The following is an 18,275-nucleotide window of genomic DNA, read 5'->3' as shown; positions in this document are numbered from 1 at the left end:
CCCAGGCCTTAGGATCTTTCCTATGAGAATCATCGGAAAGCCATGTTGGCATCTGCAAAATGGTTTGTTAAGAAGAAAGGACAAATGTTGTTCCTCTCCTTCCCCTAAAACCATTGAGCATAATCCTTAAGCAGAGAGACTTTAGCCACTTCTCTGAGTCAAGCCATGCATAAGTGCTGGTAGGTTTGTATTTAAGGCATGGGGTTTGGAGAAAGACATGAGTCCGTATTGTGTCCCTGTTGTCATCGTTCTCCCAAGACCCTACACATGTTCTCTTACATGAGTAATTAACATCTCTGTGTCACCTTCCCGTTAAAATACCACAGTGAATCTGGTTCCTCACTTGTAGCAAAGCAAACAGGCAGGGCATGTTTCTTTTGTCTCCTAATGGCAAAGCCCACAAACACATCTTCCCTCCAGCCAGCAGTTTAGCCGGCTACGCAATCTGATGTATTGGTGCACAGTGAAAAAACATAGCAGAAACATTATGATGTTCTTAACTCTAATTGAGAGATAAGATTCACTATTTTATTTACCACTCTGTTGCCACCGTTGGTCTGGTATGACAGAGCTTTTGACCCGTCCTAAGTTTGAAATACAGGGTAGAGAGAAAGAGGAAAATCCCTTCCAGACTGATCATTTCCCAAGCAATCATTTCCTTTTCCTTCTCTCTACTCCACGTCCCATCACCCCGCTCACACCTGCGCACTCAGGACCGCCGCGCAGGTGCCCCGCAAGCTGGTGCAGAGTGTGCACAGCACCTTCTCCCCCTCCCAGCACGGTCCGCTCAGCAATTCCATCCACAGCCAACTCGTACGGAGGAGAAAAGGCAAGCCCCCACAACAGCCATCTTAACTGGGGTTTTATTTGTTTCTTTACTTTAAATCCAAAATCTTAATGTTGTTTGGGGTGTTTTTAACCCAGAAATATTATGCCTTTTGATTCAAGTCCTCTTCACAGACGTACAGCACAAAGAATTGTGCAGTTTGTAGGCACATCTAAGCATTGCCGGCCGTGGTTGGAAAGCGATAAAGTTTTCAGCTTGTACCCTTTCATCTCAAAGGGCCTCGCAAACATTCATTAACGCGGCCCCGCAGAGGTTCGGAGCACAGTTCCTCCCCTTCGTGGTTAGGGAGATTTGAGGTCAGAGGGCTTTTTTGAGGTGAAACAATAGCAGCAGAAATGAAATACCAGTGTCACAGGCACTGAATATTGCCCCACAAGCTCTTAAAGGATGGCTGGGGTCCAAATGTGCCGCCTCCGTAGCGCTACATCACCAGGGAGGAATAGCAGACGGCGGGGGGGGCTAATCCCTTCTGTAGTTCCTAGAGTCCACGGCTGCAAAAAGGATAGCATTTGCTTCCAGCTGTTTTCGTTCCAATTATTAATATTTACTGATAGTGGTAGTAGTAATAGTAGAATTAGTATTATTTGCTGAGTCTCAAAATATAAATAATTGATTTGGGTAATCTCTGCTCTTGTGACACTTCTTTAATGAAATGTCTTCATTGGGAGCAAAAGAATCCCATTATGAGACATTCATTCATTGCAGAGCGATAACAAGGAGAAGGATATGTGATTTGTATAATCTGGTTAAATGGCTCAGATTGCCTAGCCATAGCCTCCCGGGTATAATATTCGTTTGAATAAAAGTTGATTGAATTTTTTTTTTTTTTTTAACTAATCTTATTCTTTTGTTAGAGCCACAAGCAACCTGCTGCCTTTATTGTAACCCAACACCCTTTGCCCAACACCATAGCAGACTTCTGGAGGCTGGTGTTTGATTATAACTGCTCCTCGGTCGTGATGCTGAATGAGATGGATGCGGCACAAGTAAGTGATTTTTCATCGTTTCTGTCGTGTAACTTTCTTCTCAAATCCAGGTGGGTTTAAGAGCACTTCTGCTGCCACTTTCTTGTGCCCCCCTAAAGAAATGAAGGGGAACCGGAAAGTTATAGGTAATGTTTTGGGACATAATGAAGGATAAGTTGACATGTTTGTCTCCTTCTAAGACAGCTAATTCATGCTGCGGTTAACAGCGTTTAGATATCTAAATACTTTGTGTTTGTGGACTTAAATCTTCCTCCCAGACCTGCTTTCTTCCCTTTCTTATTTTGGTCTTCAGTTCAGAAAAATGTTCCCTGCCACAGCCCCAGTGTGCTTCACGCTTGCCTGTTCACATGGCATTTCCAGAAGAATAAAACCAAGAAGAGACGCTAAAATCATTCAAAGGATCTTTCCCTTGAGATTTCCAATGCAATTATGTAACACTAAGAAGTGTGTTTGCACAGTTGTTGTGGAGAAGCAAGTTGTGGTTTTGTTGGGTTTTTTTTCTTTCTAGTGTCATATGCAAGTTGGCTCCTTGGCTACTAACCACCATTATTTTCAGGAGCTGAGCTTGCTGGGGGAAGAGCCGCTGCAGTTCCTCCTGTAGTAGCATTTCCAGCCACCTTGCTGATGAGTGGCAGAAGATAACAGCTTTCAAAAAGGCGTAATCATGCAATTTGTGTGAAAAGTACATTTGGCATGGCTAATTCACCCATTACAGCACTTGTTAAACAAGAGGAGAGGAACCCTCAAGTAGTTGGTACTTCATGGATTAATTTTTCATTTGTCTCTTCTCTGTCTTCAAAATCTTACCGCACTTGAAGGCAGCGAGATTATTGGTCTCTTTATCTGATGGTAACGGGGAAGCCAGTCGCCCTGTTTGTTGAGGGGATTTCCCTTCAGGGTGAACACCGCGGGATTTCATTTCCAGCCGCAGCAGGAGTTCGCTCAGAAGCGGGCTCTCTTGGTGACCGGCGGAGTCCCACTGCTCTGCGGGGAACTGGGGGGGTCCTGTGCATTCCCCGCCCCCCATCTGATCCACCCAGCCTGATTCTGCGTCTTGGCATCGAATCCAGAGGTGGATTTCATCTCTGCCATTTTTTCCTGACACTTCAAAGAAAAACACAGCTTTTTCTGGAAATTACACACTTTCTCGCGCTTCGTTCTTGGAAAACACAAACCGATTGGCCTCAGCCAGTGTTATTCTTGCGACTATCTTTCTGCGGAAGACTTTACCTGCCTTTTTTTTTTTTTTCCCCAGCAAAATTCTGTTTTTATGAGGTAGTCTGTAGGCACAGAAAAGGAAATTTGGCGATACATGAAGTCACTTTGTCAGTTATTCTGTGCTCGAGCCTGCAGCCAATGCCAAAAGCATCCAGCTGGCGCTGCAAGTTAAGGGTGATGTTAAAGTTTGGATCTTGTGAGCTTTCAAGGCAAGGTGTGACGGGTTTATATCAGTTGTGAAAGTGAGTTTTCTTAAAAGGGAACTTAACAATGTTGTACTTGCGTTGTCATTGTACGATGATGTATAATTGTCGAGCTGTTCATTGCCTGATCGGAGTGCTGTACCCTACGCGCTACAAAGCTGTGGGTGTGCAGTTCCCTGCAGATGCCGTGTTTGTGTGCACGAGCAGGGTGTGTTATTCACCTCCAGGAGTGGAACACAGGTGCAAAAACCACTTATATAAAAGCTGTGACTGAACTGTAGAGAGGGAAAGAGTTAAAATTAATGCGTAATGCAATTTCCAGCAAAATTAATGCAGGAAAAAAGTGCAAATAAAGACATGTGGAGGTCAGAGAACGTAACAGACCATTTTTAGCACTGTATATAAATACGCGTTTGGGTAGGTGGCCATTCACAGACCTGCTTTAGGAAAAGCAGATTTTTAATATTAAGGGAAGGTTTAATCCTTTTCTTTCCTATGCACCTTGAGGTTGTTTCCTAAAGCACCTGCTCAGCTCAGATCTCCTTGCCTACCAGACAGACGCTTTGAGAAGAGAGCCGTAGGCTGCTTGAAAGTGTGAATGAGGGGTAGAGACAACCTTCAAAGGGAGGACTTGCTTATGTGGTCTTGGCTGGCTTGCTTCATCTTGAAAAACTAACAAGGGCAACGATGCATAAGATTGCGTGAATGTCCCACCCAATTTCAATCCCATGTGATCAAAGGAATAACAGGAATACAGAATTAATGCAGTAGCATGCACACACTTGACGTTATTACTGGCAATGATTGAACTCGAAAAGCTTGAGATCAAGTTCAAATGAGCATCTGGGGGTTTCAAAACTTCTAAAAAATTACACTGGAAAATAGGAATAAAAAAGCAGAAAGAAATACAATCTCAGCAGAAACTGCTAATGAGATCTCATGCAAAATATTTTCTCGCCGTGATCTATTTCCAGATGGATTTGAAATACTTGGATTGTAATTTGTGTGGATAGGATTTTTTATTTTTTTTTTGTTTCAATTCAGTAATATATCAGCATGAGAAAAAAAAGACTTCCAACCTGCTTCGCAAACTTCAGAGATTCAGTTGTGGTTCACCCTGAAATCAGAGTTGCTCTCCGTGCTCTTAGAGCAAACTCATTCTCCCTCGCTGGCAGACTCAGAAAGCTAAAACGTCCGTCTTGCACAAGGAAAGTTCCACTTTCCTTGAATTAAGATTCATTTTCCTGCTGTGTGTGCTATTCCCTCTTTAACGCTGAACTCTGTGATTCCTATTACATTTACCTACAGACACTAATCTTTTAATGCGAATTTTAAATCTATACCCCTGCAGAAGCTTCATTTGGCAGCCACCTTTTCTGCACCATTAGACCCCAGAATTCAATCGGTTACAAATTGTGTTCATAAAAAAAAAAAAAAGGTGAGGAAAAGTTAAGCTTCTAAAATATGTTTGGTTTTGTTTCCTCACATTTATCACATTCATAAGATAAAAAAACTTCTACTGAGCTAGAAGGACGTCTTCTCTAAGCAAATACACATAATACAAGATTGGTTATGGATTTTGAGCTGGTTATAAATTCGAAAGATAAGATGACTGAACAGGCATTTCTGTCTTAATAGTTAAGGTGCTTTCTGTGTCTTCTGGTGTTTCCCCCAGCTCTGCATGCAGTACTGGCCAGAGAAAACGTCCTGTTGTTACGGCCCAATTCAAGTAGAGTTTGTTTCAGCAGACATTGATGAAGATATCATCAACCGGATATTCCGGATCTGCAACATGGCCAGGGTAAGATCAGTGAAATACCAGATTCCCTGTTTATTCTCAAAGATATGTTCTGGCCTGGGGAAGAGCCAGAACCAAGACTTGTGGTTTAGAGATGCTGAATCTCTCACCTGGGAACAAAATTCCACTGCAGAATTTAGTAGCTGCTTCCTTTAATTAACATTTAATTGCATCAGTCTGTATTGGTAAAAGACTCTTGGCTGAAATTAGAAAGTGGATGATATGAGCTGAAAATCTGTATTTAAATAGAATGCATTTTTCTGTGTATATTTGAGAACAATTAATCACTTAGTAGCCAATATAAAACCATCAATATTGTGGGAAATAAACTGGGGTAGCGTCAGCAGCTCTCCATCTGTCAACTACTACGCAGTGTCTCTGACGGCAGATGCAGCATTTACTGGCTAGACTGGGATTCCCAATTGCCGCTGTTTTTCCGATAAATAAGCAGCTGCCATTTCTGTAAGCAGCTCTTTGTCTGTGTCCCTCGGCCCCAGCACAGCTGAAATGATAGAAACAAAGTTTATCTGCACACTGGACCCTGGCAATGCAGCTTCAGGGTTGCAGGAAAGGGTTTCAGTAGAGCATTTTTCTCGCATTAGTTGTTTCCCAGATTGATTATGCCTACTTTTTTGTTCCTTTTTCATTTTTTCTAAGCAGAAATGGAAACGGGCTCCCCAAATTACATTTCCACGCTGTTTAACACATCAGTCTCTGGTTGTGTGGTCAGAGCCCGTTCATTGTAACGTTGCGGAGTGAACCTTGTGATCCAGCTACACGAATTGATAAATCAGTTAGATATTCACCTTCCTGTGTCCCAGGCCAACCGCCTTTGAACCAGGGCCAGCCTTGAAGTCATATAGCTGGTAAGACTAAGGGTTTGTGACTCTCAGGCTAACGCCAGCTCGTAAATGCACAGCTGGCAGGGTGCATGCCATGAACTCGCAGCTCTCCGCACCCGTCTGTGTTCAACACCAATGGCTTCTGCTAAAATCTTGGTGAGGATCCTTTCCTGCCACAGTCCACAGAGAGTTTTCGAGGGCTGCCTTTGCCTTTAGTTCTCATGGCACAGCTAAACTCCAGCCCAGACTACCAGGAAAGACGTGTTTGATCTATTCATACAGTTTCATGAGACTGAATGCAAAACAGGGATTCCTAAGCACCTAGTTTCTTCCTGGCTTTGTAATAGCCGAAGTCATCGTTGATATCCAGATTACCAAGAAGTCCTTTTTCCCCCACTGTGTCAGGTATCCAGAGTGGAGGATGTTAACGTTGATGATAGCAGATCCGGAGGGATGATGCCATGTAACCAGTGCCCTCTGCTTTACCCCGTCTCTCTGCTTCCCGCCCCATTCCATTTAGCGTCTTGAAAATGCTCTCTGTTTTAGCCTCAGGACGGGTATCGCATAGTTCAGCACCTGCAGTACATTGGCTGGCCGGCGTACAGGGACACCCCCCCTTCCAAACGCTCCCTCCTCAAGGTGGTCAGAAGGTTGGAGAAGTGGCAGGAACAGTATGATGGGAGAGACGGACGCACTGTTGTCCACTGCCTGTAAGTACGACTGGAAAATGTCTGTAACCTCACGAAATGCTTTCTGAAGAGCACTGATTAGAGATCTGGAAATTTGGTTGTTTGCCAGGCTTCAGCTGGGGAAAATGAGGTTAAATTACATTTGTAATACACTTCAAGTTGAATATTATGCTACGTTATAGCATCCTGGCCCAGAGATTTCACTCATTGCGGTGAGGAGTAGCTGAAAAAGCTCTGCTACTTTCTGTTGGGTGGGTAGGTCTCATGACTGCAGGCCAAACACAACTGAAGCAGCACTGCCACATGTTTAGCTCCAGCCACGGAGCTGCGGTGAGCCCCGGAGCAGTGAGGAGGAGCGCTGCACTCCCTGGGGCTTCCCTGTCCACCACTGCCAGGGCTTAGCTTAGTCTTTCCATCCCTGTCTCCTGCCCTGCAGGTCTGCGCTTTCCTGAGGGTCCTTAACCAGTCCATATGTTACAGACCTTTCTTAGTATATGTGACCTTTCTTGGTATATGCTCCTTTATATTGGACTCCATAGTAGTTTATACTCCACTCTCGTGAGACCCCACCACGAGTACTGTGTCCAGCTTTGGAGTCCTCAGCACAGGAAGGACATGGACCTGTTGGAGCGGGGCCAGGGTTCTCTTCAGAGGGTCTCCAGCTCATTCTGACCGTAGATCTGGGTCTGCTTTCCAGGAACAGACTGCCAGTGCTCTGAAATATGGTCCTTGTGTGGTCTGTGTCCATGGCGCACGGACTTAAAAATTTAGCTGGGGTTCAGCCTTGAGTGAGGGTACACCGTAATCATGTTTTATTCATATGGAAGTTACAGAAAACAAACTTACAGCTCTGGAGTCCTCAGCACAAGAAGGACATAGACCTGTTGGCATGGGTCCAGAGGAGGGCCATAAGGATGAGCAGAGGGCTGGAGCACCTCTGGTACGTGGACAGGCTGAGAGGGTTGGGGCTGTTCAGCCTGGAGAAGAGAAGGCTCCGGGGAGACCTTAGAGGCCCTTCCAGTCCCTAAAGGGGCTCCAGGAGAGATGGGGAGGGACTCTGGATCAGGGAGGGGAGCCATAGGACAAGGGGGAACGGTTTTAAACTGAAAGAGCGGAGATTTAGATGAGATATCAGGAAGAAATTCTTTCCTGTGAGGCTGATGAGCCCCTGGCCCAGGTTGCCCAGAGAAGCTGTGGCTGCCCATCCCTGGAGGGGTTCAAGGCCAGGTTGGACGGGGCTTGGAGCAGCCTGGGCTGGTGGGAGGTGTCCCTGCCCAGGGCAGGGGGTTGGAACTGGATGGTCTTTAACGTCCCTTCCAAGCTAAGCCATTCTGTGATGCGTGAACTGCTGTGTAAGCCGTGCTCCCCTCCGTTCCCTCAGCCTTACCCAGCTTCATGCCTCTTTTCTTCTGCACCCAGGAATGGTGGGGGACGCAGCGGCACCTTCTGTGCCATCTGCAGCGTGTGTGAAATGATTCAGCAGCAAAACATCATTGATGTGTTCCACATAGTGAAAACGTTACGGAATAACAAATCCAACATGGTGGAGTCGCTGGTAAGCTTTTTTCCTGTGCCCTACCCCATCCAGCGTTCAGGATAGGTAAAAACATTTCATAGCTTGGCCTGGTATGAATCAAAATGAATCATAATATGAAGCCATCGGAATTAAAATCAGTCCCATTTGAGGATGTGCAATGGATCCTCCAGTCCCACCGTTCCTCTCCTTGAGCGAGGGGGCACAGCTGCCCGGGCAGTGGGATCAGCAGTGTCTCCCATGCCCAGCTGCCTCCAGGAGGTTAAACCCCAAGTAGCTGCCACCATGGCTGTGGGAAGGGGCTGGAATTTGTACTCTTCTGGATGTTTACAGCCTGGGCCTTCATGCTGTGACGTGCCTTGAAACCAGGAAGGGAGAAGAGTCCCAAGCCCAGGCCTTGCTCCCTGCAGCCAAAGAGATTAAACTGTCCGGGATTCAATCATCTCAGTCGATCACGCTGAAGTCTTTCCTCACAAGCAATGCGTGCAGTGAGGGCCTGAGGCAAATAATGAATAGTCCGTACTGTGCCTGTCTCTTTGAGTGTTTTTCTTTTCCATTGATGATACCATCTCTTAGTAATGCTTGTTAAGGATCACATGGAAATACAATTAATGTTCGCCTGGTCCTGCCAAACGGTGTAAGAAAGAGGGAGGAGGCGGTTTTGGCAGCTTGTAGAATGAGACTGAAGAATTTACCTGTATCCTAATGTCACTGATTTCTGTTCTCTCTTTCAGGAACAGTATAAATTTGTATACGAGGTTGCACTGGAATACTTGAGTTCCTTTTAGCCCAGCGGAGGGATGGGAGCTCCCGAAATGCCAGACCCCAAACTCTGGCAGACGCTTCTCCCCTCTCTCACCCTGGAAGGCAGTAACAAGGGTGGGAAGGAAAACCTCTCCTTCCCAGAGCAAGAGACTGAGACTGCACAGACCTCGCTGGACGGAGGAGACAATGCCTGTGTTTGCTGCTGCCTGCTTTTTATCGGAACATCTACCGCATCTTAAATAACCTACTGTAAAAATTAGCAAAATGGGAGACAGGCTGAAAGACTGGACTTTCTAATTCCCTCTGACTTCTTCTCTCCTCTTTTGGATTGTATTTTTGCTCTCCTTGCTGCAGAGTGGGGAAAGAATGAAACCCTTAGGAAATTCTCTTTTAAATGTCTCCTTTTTAATTTATAGTTTTGGTCTCAAATCCTAGTCTTTAATTTTTGAATTTCATGCAGCCGTCATTTGGGAAAAATGGGATAGCCATAGGGAATATATGAAATCTTTCATTACAATTTGTGTATCTTATCTGTTTCCTTTACTGTTTTTCCAAATGAAAAGGCCTACACAAAAAAAAGAAAAAACAACCAACACTGGAATTCTCTTCCCATATATAGTCCCTTTTAGCATGAAAATAGACGGTAGAGATGAGAAGCTGTTCATGGATTCACTGCCTCCGCTTCTACGCAAACGTTCCTTCCCGGTTTCTGCTGGACTCCCAAGGCTGTGCGTGAACCGGTTTCATCTCTCCGGTCTGTGTTCCTTTCAGTGCTGGTGAAGCAATACCATTAATGAGTTTCCCAGCAACTTGAACCTTAAATATTTGCATCAAAGAAATTGCATTTGTCTTGCAACTTCTGGTAACCTTGTTACCATATTTTTCAAGTATTTGCTGGGGTGCAGTGTGTCTTTGAAAAACAGGGTATAAAGTAGCTATTACTGATCATATACTATGTATTATTATTTTTTATTTATTATTTGTATTACTGTAGAACTTAAGACCCCTAGTCATGACAGGACCCTGCTGAACTAGGCACTGTGCAAACAAAGAACAAGAAGGTTCCTGCTCAAGAGCTTAAAATCTGAAGGTAACGTTAAAGTTGGGTTTGGTCAAGATTTCCTCGCTATTTCCAAACTGTGGTACAGTCAGATGTAGTTGAGTGATTTATTCAGATGTCCAGGCCCTACATGCTTCAAAATGGTAACCCACCCAAGCTGTAGGAAAGGTGATGTACGTACACAGAAACCTGTTCTGACACGTGTTAAGAAAAGTGCTAGACCAGCACAGCAACTTTCCCTCTTAAGCAAAACAGCTTCTGTTTTGTTCTGCAAAAATGCCTGTGCAGCTCTCCTTCTTTGAAACAAACACCAGATGCGTTTTGTCATGGTTCCGGATCTCACTCTGACTTCTTAGCAGCTAAGAAATTGCTTTTCTGAAAGAGTACGTTTAAGTAGTTAGTCATTAAGGTCTGCAGGGTAATCACGGAGAAAAAAATAATCGAATGAACAAGGCCTTACAATATTCAGTATTTCAATTTAGCCATTTATTTATCTTGAGGGTGCGGGGATACGAGGTTGCTCTGAGTGTAAATTAGATTCTGGAAGATGTAGGTTTCTTCAAATACAGACTGGCTAAAAGGTAGACTGAAGGTAAGAGTTGAAGGAAACTCCGCTTTCTTACTACCCTGTAGTTTTCCACCCTCAGGTAGATACTCAGAGACTGCTGGAAGCTCTGTCATGTCAATGCCTGGCATAGAGCATGCCAGAAGCGCAAAACATTTTGCTAATTCTGTCCGTAAATTCAAAAGGCACCTCTGCTTCATGGTCATTCTTTTTTCAATAGTCATACCTTTGCCTTGACAATGAACGATGAAAATGAGATCTGATAAAAGCAGCTCTCGACCCAAACATACCAGTATCCAACCCAGCAGTTATCATCTCTACCAAGACCTGCAACAGTCTAAGGAAGGATGTTTGGAACAGCAATAATCCTCTTCCTGCTAAGCAGAGGAGGGGCTCGTGTAGGATGCTGAACCGCTTGGCTCATACTCTTTCCAAGGAGCTTTGGATTCTTCGTTTCAATGTCATGGAGGTCTTAAATGAGTGTGAACCACGTTGTCCCCGCTGTAGCCAGTGTGCCGTAAAGCACCAATGAGAACCCCCTCACAGGTGCCTCTGCTGGGTTTCTAGTTGGTCCTTTCTGTTGTCTGCAAGAAATCACGAAATCACCTTTAGTTCCTGTTGGGGCTGGAGGTGGATGGGTGTCTGGTGTCTCATGAAACAAACCACTCGTTTTAATTTTCGTTTTTTCTTTTGCTGTTAAGCAACACAAACAGTTCTGCAGAAAAACAGAAGGCAAAGCAAACCTATGAGATAAAAATGAGAAGGAAGGATAATATTAGTGTTTTGATTACAGGCGGCTTGCTGTAACAGTGTAGGTCAGGAGCTGGGAGCCATTAGCAAAGAAGAGGAAAGAGGGAATCCTGAACCCGGAACGGGATTTTTCAGCAACTGCCCAGGTACGAAGAAACTACAAGTCAGCAAAGTGTTCGTGACTGCTAACAGCAGTAAGCCAGAGAGAATCACTCCCTGTGGACACTGTGGAAATATTAATTAGTATTTAGCATTCTGTTAATTCTACATGGAAACTAGCATAGCGATAGGTCCCCCTCCTGAGTTACTGAAAGCCTCGTGCAAGCACCGAGGCTGACAGCCAGGGTGAAAGGAATGGAGAGGTAGAAGACACGGCACTATGACTGAGATGTGATGTGTGGGAGGTAATTCAAGGTTTAACAGTAGCATGAAGGAAAGCAGATTAGAAAGTAGGCCCACAGGAGGGATGTGTGCATGGAGAAGGAGGTGTGGGATGAGCAGAATAGCACTTGCACTGGAGTTGTCTTGAGGTAGGTTTGAATGTGTTTTAGGGCACAAAAAATGCTACTGAAGGGTCAGGTGTGTGTCTCAGCAACTCACCATGTGCTTTTAGCCCTCTGCAAGTGCAAAGTGATGTTAGCATAAACTGCAGGGAGAGATATTTAAGCTAAATTTTACCTTGTATTTGCAAGGAACCAGTTTAATGCAAAAGTTGGGTTACTGCAGCCCAACTGTTGGTCACAGCTTATTATGTGGCAACTGAGCCGTGTTTGTCCACCTTCTCCTGATGCCCAGCCTACAATCCGCATGCAGAGATGCTCAGCAGACACTACAGATGATGTTGCCAAACTGTTGTATCGTTGTGTAGTTTCGTTGCATTCGGGGGACTGACCCAGCTCCAGCCTGTGTAGGTTCGGAGATCTTTATGTTGTTCCTTACTACACAGTGCTTACGTGCTGAGTGGGAATTAATGATGAAGGGAATTGCATGGAAAGAGAAGAGAAGCTCGCTTTAAATAACCTTATTACCTTGAGGTTGTTTAAACCATAGAGAACAGCCTATAGCAAAATAGGTAATGAGTTTGAAGCAAGATTATGGGTGATGGGTTTGTTTTCACTGGGAAGGAGAGGAATTATGAGATGAGATAAAGGAGGCTTTCTCACTCCTGAAAGGATTAATAGTCGGGGCGAGCTTTCCAACGTAAGCATCCCCTGCTGTGGATGGAAAGCGATCATGTATGGTAGAAAAGGTGAATTCCTCAATGACTGAATTTTAAGCTGGAAAAATATGATATTGGCAATATTTGAATGGTCATAATAAAGATAATCCCCATTCAGACATCCTTCAGCGGCGAGGGAGCACTGTTTATTAATAGCATGGTATTGGTCTAAAAGCATAATCTGAAATATAGGGAACTAGAAATGGGTAAAGAAGGGTGGTTTGAGGGTGGCTGTCTCATACAGGGGGTAACTAACAAATTATTAAGGGATGTAACTGAAGCAGAGAATTCCAGGGCTGTCTAGGCTGGCTGCTGGAGAAGGAAGACCCTGAGTTGCCTGCAGGAAAGAGATAGACCAAAACCCCTAAAAGGTATAGTAGGTCTTAACGATCTTTTATTTTTTTCTTTTTAGTTTTGTGTTTGTTTGGTGGTGGTTTGTGGTTTTGGGGTTTTTTTTAATTAAGATCTCTGCAGGAGCTGTGTCCTGTGCTGGTTTTTTGGTTTGGTTTGGTTTGGTTTTTTTCCTTCTTGAAATTATCTGTAAAGAAAAAGGCGTTTGACCTCTTGTAAATAGACTTGAGGCACTTGTTTATTGATGTAAAGATAAGAGACTGTGCAAGGGAGTACGGTGTACATGTGAAGGTAACTGAATTGGGACCTCTGTTAGCAGCGAGCAAATGGGAATCTGGTGATTTTATTTACATCTGCAGATACAGTTCTTATTCTCTGATCAGGGCAGTCCCTGGGCTTTGCTTAGTAGGAGGCATTTCATTTTGTGCTTGAAATTCCTTAGCAAGGTCGCACAGAACTATGCCTTTGCCGTGCTCAGCTCCAAACAGTTTTATTAATGCATGGGTGGGTCCCTCGTAATTTATTAACATTTTAGCCATTTATGTGAGCTCGAGTTGTCCATTTTGGTCCACAGGCAACAGACAGTATGCATTAAAAAACTTCCATGGCCTTTACGCCCAAATCAAACTGCAGTTTCTGTACCCCATCTCTCCTGCTCAGCCATGCCCACGTGCACACGCAGTTGAAGAATTTGAAGAGGTAACTCCCAGAAGGCAGACAGAGATTTTGGGAAATGCGTGTGACCCCTAATCAGTCCGGTCTATGTAACTCTGTAGGGTAGCGGAGGGAATCCCAAAACTTTTGCCTAGAGAAGCACGTATTTGTGTCAGTATTTTCCAACCTTTTATTCTGTATCTGTGAACTCCCTGTAAAAAAAACGTCCGGTGGCAATGTGGACCCCACAGCAGTAGAGTTAAGCCTGCAGATGGTAGACCTGTTTTTCCATTTATTGTTCACAGGCCCTTTAGTAGTAGTTTGTGGGATTTCCCCTGGGAATCTCAAGCTGGGGATTGCTGGTCACTGCTCGTGATGTGCTGTAGAGACAGAGAATGGAGAGGGGCTCCTGCAGCAGGGGACTCAGAAGGCAGGTAAACCAATTGCCATCTGGAAGAGAAGGAAAGGAGAAGAAATCTCCTTTGGGAGAAACCAGACATTGGAGGAGAAGGCAGATTAAATGGAGTCCTGAAACAGGTAGGAAACTTGCTCCTTGTTCTGTCTCTCATTCTTGCACGGCTGCTCTTAAATCTTTCTTACTCTTCTGAGTTCATGCCAAGATCATAAAAAACCAGGTAATGCCACATTCTATGCTGTGGAGCTCTCTGGAGACGGAGCAGTCGGAGTGTAACAGAGGGAATAAATCCTGAGGGACAAAGATAAAAGGAGATTTGCTTGAGAGAGGAATCTTCAAATAGGAGGTGCCTCTACCTGTCACACTTGCAGAATTCTTAACAAGTCATCACAGAGCAGCGCACAGTCCTGACGCGGTCCTGGATGTGCGATGCAGTGGAAATGTTCCACTCGGAAAACTTCATTGTCCTGTAATAAATTTAAACAATCAACTCCATTACATTGGTAGCACAGTTAACTTTTATGATATCTCCAGCCAGAGCAAGAGGCATCTCAAGAAGTTGGCGTGAGCCTGCTGTATTTTCATTTGAGTTTCTTTCATTTGTCTTAAGTGTACAAACTTCAGTCAACCCTACTTTGTTTGAAAAATAAAGGGGCCCGTGTGGCAAAAGTTATTCAGCATAACCACTGCCTTTGGGTCAAAAATGCAGTATTACCTCCCAGAAGAGTGTGAAATGTAGAACAAACTACTGCATCTTCCCTGCAGAGACATTTACAGGAGTAGAAAGAGCCAGCTAATTAAAGTCAGGGAGACAGAAGTGAGTAATAAGGATTCTGTTAACCCTCCCGTGTTCCTGTTTATTTAGATTGCAATCTTCCATAGCCATACGTACATAATATACAATTTAAATGCAAGTGCTCTTCCTTTCCCTGTTCCAAAAATACCTATAGCTCTTCTTTCCTCGAGGGTGAGCCAACAGCACAGCAAGCAAAGCCCACTTTCTGCAGTTTTGGCAAGGACCACTAGGAAAATCTATCATCTATTATCTGTTCATTGACTTGGAAAAGGTATCAGTCATCTTCCTCATCTACATACTTTGAAGAATGTACCATTTGCTGTAACCATCAAGCAAAATCATACATTTTCATACATCAAAACCAAATCCTGGTGGTACTGAGTGTGAGGGGAAGAAAAAAAAAACTATTTGCTGACTTCCAGTGACCTCTAGTCTATAATCGTTATTTGCTGTGATAAAATATTTTAAAAGCCTCCCTTGTAAAAATAAACTATACTCAGAATAGCCTACGGTTTCATGTTGGACTAGCATAATTGCGAAAACCTGACAGCTTTTTCAGTTTGTAAAGACACAGGAGATCTAAGTTAGCCTTTCCATCCTTGGCCCGGTGCGTGCAGCAGATTTTCCACCACTATTCTGTTTTCAACCTGAGCCTTAAAAAAAACAAAACAATGCAGCAGACTGCATGGCAGATGCTGGTGTTCCCATAGCGTTTCCTGGTGGAGGAAAAAAAAAAAAAAAACAACCAAAAAACAATGAAATGAGAAAAGAACAAACTAAAACGTTTTTCTTGCAATTCAGTTCTGCATGAGCTGTTTCTGAGAAGCATAAACATGAGCCACACCACTTTATTGAGCGAGGATTCGCTTGGTGCAAGGTGAAGGTACGCTCTAGATGTAACCTTCGAGACCAGTCCTTCTGTAGACAGGTTTCCATCACCATAGTGGTTACTTTCCTGGAGGTGCTGGTTGCAGAATGATAGTGTTTCAGTGGAGATATTTTTCATTTGGAGATCCGATATCCTGAAGCGCTACAATTTGGGGGATTCTGTGAGATACCTGGAGCGTGTTGCACTATGGAGATTTATTTCCTTGTGTGAGTACATCATCTTTCAATGGGGACCTCCAGGAAATCTTATTTGTGTGAAATCATGGAAAGGAATGTGTTTTGGGGGATGGGAGTGTGGCCAGCTCTTTACAAGCTTTCCTGAATTTAGATACTCCCCAGGACAAATGATGGTCAGTTGTTTGCATTGCTGAAAGTCTAACCAGGCTTCATGTGCTGGACCTCCATGTACCTGGAACAGAACTGGCATTACGCCCTCATCGCCCCTGGAGACCTTTCTTACATCTCCAGCACTTAAACGCTGTACTTCTATGCCAAAAGTCTGAGCTGTATCCTTAGCGCATCCTTTAACCCATACTGACTAACCACATTGACAAAATTCACTCCCCTGTTTATTTAATCTCCTTCACCTCCCCCCCCCCGCAAGCCCCAGCCCCGCACCGATCCTCTTGAAATTAAAATGTCCTAGCATCACTCGTTGCCAGCCTTGCCACTCCTTCACACAGCAATGCTGTGGCTGCATCTGGATCAGCAGTATCCCGTTCCAGCTCCCTGGATGCGTTTTGCCGGCAGGGAGGAGCGCTGCATGAGAGCTAGTCTCTGCTCTTGCAATGCCGCCCCCATCTCCCCCCCCTTTGGCCTTTATGGATTACTGGTGAAACTCACTTGTACAGTTTGGATGTTTGATAGATAAAGCACGTATGAAAAAAAAAAAAAAGGAAAAAAATATAAATACAGAAATCTCAACACTGTGCATTCAGTGTCTTTTCTTTCTAGCTTAAAAGAAGGAAGGTAAATAATGTCAAGTCAATGAATATCAGATATATTTTTTGACTGTACATTACAGTGAAGTGTAATCTTTTTTTTACAACTGCGAGTCCATCTTATTTATTCTTGTAAATGTTCCCAGACAATGTTTGTAATATGGGCTGTGTTGCAAATCCATAAAATAAATCTGTGATCTGAGATTAATGTTTTACTAAGAGGCTCTTGTACTTGTGCCTTTTCTTTGCACTTCGAGAGGACAACACACTGCAAGTCATACTGCTAGAAAACGACGGCGGGATTGCGTGGAAAAAAACCCAAGAGCAGCTTCTTGTCCCGGTGATGGGCAGCTGGCTTTGCATCGTGGTTGTTATTCAGAAGCAGCTCAAGACCAGCAGAGAGAATACACCGGGCACTTCAGCCTTGCTGCAGATTTTGAGTCAGTCCTCTCAGAAAGCCTGTGTATGGGAGCTAAGTGTTTTTGAAAATTATAGTCTTAGCAGCATGGGTTAGAGCTAAAGCATATTTTTGCAACATTTTCTTTCTAAGGGGTGTAACTGTATTGTTTCCTTGGTATTCAAGTGCTGAATAGAGATTGCTAATATGTTACTGAGATTTTTCTGGTGTTTTCTATAGACAGACGCACAAGGGGGTTTTTGTGCAGATGTCACGTGCCAAACCCAACCATGGGATATAGGTGTCAGTAGTGAATATTTTCCCACATTTCCCAGCAGGCTGACATCTTCTGGTCTTCTACCCTCATTTATCAACAGGCAGACGTGGTGGTGGTTCCCATCCGATTCAGTTAGTGCAAAGGACTAGACTGTAGGCAAGAAAGTAGACAGGACCAGGCTGCCGTGCTCTGAAGACTGCGTTATTCCCGGAATACAAGCAGGAGCACGTCAAGATTCACAGCTTAGAGTGTCAGATCAGGAGAGTCCAGTCGTGTTACGCTCATACAACCCAACTGGTAAGAACTACTCTTTTCGGCATTGTTAATTAGCCCTACTGAAAAAAAATTAAAAATAAGGCATCTTAACAAGGATGATGTAGGTCCTGTTTTTCTTAAAGCATGGTAAATCTACCTTGGAAGCATACTTTACTAATCCTTTCTGTATTTATTCACTATTTTCTTTTGAAAATACTTTGTTCTAATTCTTCATTGCTATGAACAAAACTCTGTTACTGCACTCTAGGTATCAGTGTTTGGCTCGGGTACGGGTGGTTTTTCATTGGCCCGATGAAGCAGACTGTCCGTCTTAATTGCGGTGAACATTCAGATATAACAGCTTTTTATTCAAAGGCTTCATTATAATGAGGCTACACTGTATAAAACACCCCTCAGTTACACAGAGTTATGCCAGGGAGCCAGTTAGAAGTTGATACCAAAGAAATCTCCTCACCACAGTGTTAGATGGAGAGGAATTTTTAAGTGTACAGTCCTTTCTGTTTAACAGAGACAGTTGCATATTCATAGTGCTTAATTGCAGTTCGTCTTGGCACTTTAACCAGATTTATCCAAAATATTTTACTGACGCTTGGTATTAACAACAGGTTGCATTCATGGAAGGTAAACAGCAGAGACAGCTCCGCCATATTCCAGATGGTCTTATAAAGATACACGTTGAAGTGCCAGCACTGAGAAGCAGGCACAAATTCACCTTTCTGTCCTCTTGTCTGCCTGGCACGAGGGTAGCAGTGGGTTAAAGCCGCTGGGGAAAGGCGGATGCAGAAACCTGAGACCCACTGGGGT

General features: G+C 44.0%; 1 protein-coding gene across 8 annotated transcripts in view; it reads left to right on the top strand.

Moving 5' to 3' along the window:
• Positions 1-16,736, top strand: part of PTPRT (protein tyrosine phosphatase receptor type T) — a 469,438-nt gene extending 452,702 nt beyond the window's left edge. For all 8 annotated transcript variants that reach the window (XM_063349659.1, XM_063349657.1, XM_063349655.1 and 5 more), the window contains 5 exons: positions 1,702-1,833; positions 4,930-5,055; positions 6,441-6,604; positions 8,003-8,138; positions 8,852-16,736. In XM_063349659.1, the coding sequence (XP_063205729.1) occupies positions 1,702-1,833; positions 4,930-5,055; positions 6,441-6,604; positions 8,003-8,138; positions 8,852-8,905 (612 nt within the window). In that variant the 3' untranslated portion in view covers positions 8,906-16,736. The remainder of the gene's footprint in view (positions 1-1,701; positions 1,834-4,929; positions 5,056-6,440; positions 6,605-8,002; positions 8,139-8,851) is intronic.
• The last annotated feature ends 1,539 nt before the right edge of the window (positions 16,737-18,275 follow it).

Source organism: Chroicocephalus ridibundus, chromosome 12 (assembly GCF_963924245.1).
Source record: "Chroicocephalus ridibundus chromosome 12, bChrRid1.1, whole genome shotgun sequence".
In the NCBI taxonomy this organism is placed as follows: domain Eukaryota; kingdom Metazoa; phylum Chordata; class Aves; order Charadriiformes; family Laridae; genus Chroicocephalus; species Chroicocephalus ridibundus.
The sequence above is the reverse complement of the archived record's forward strand: the minus strand, read 5'-3'. Positions and strand labels throughout refer to the sequence as shown.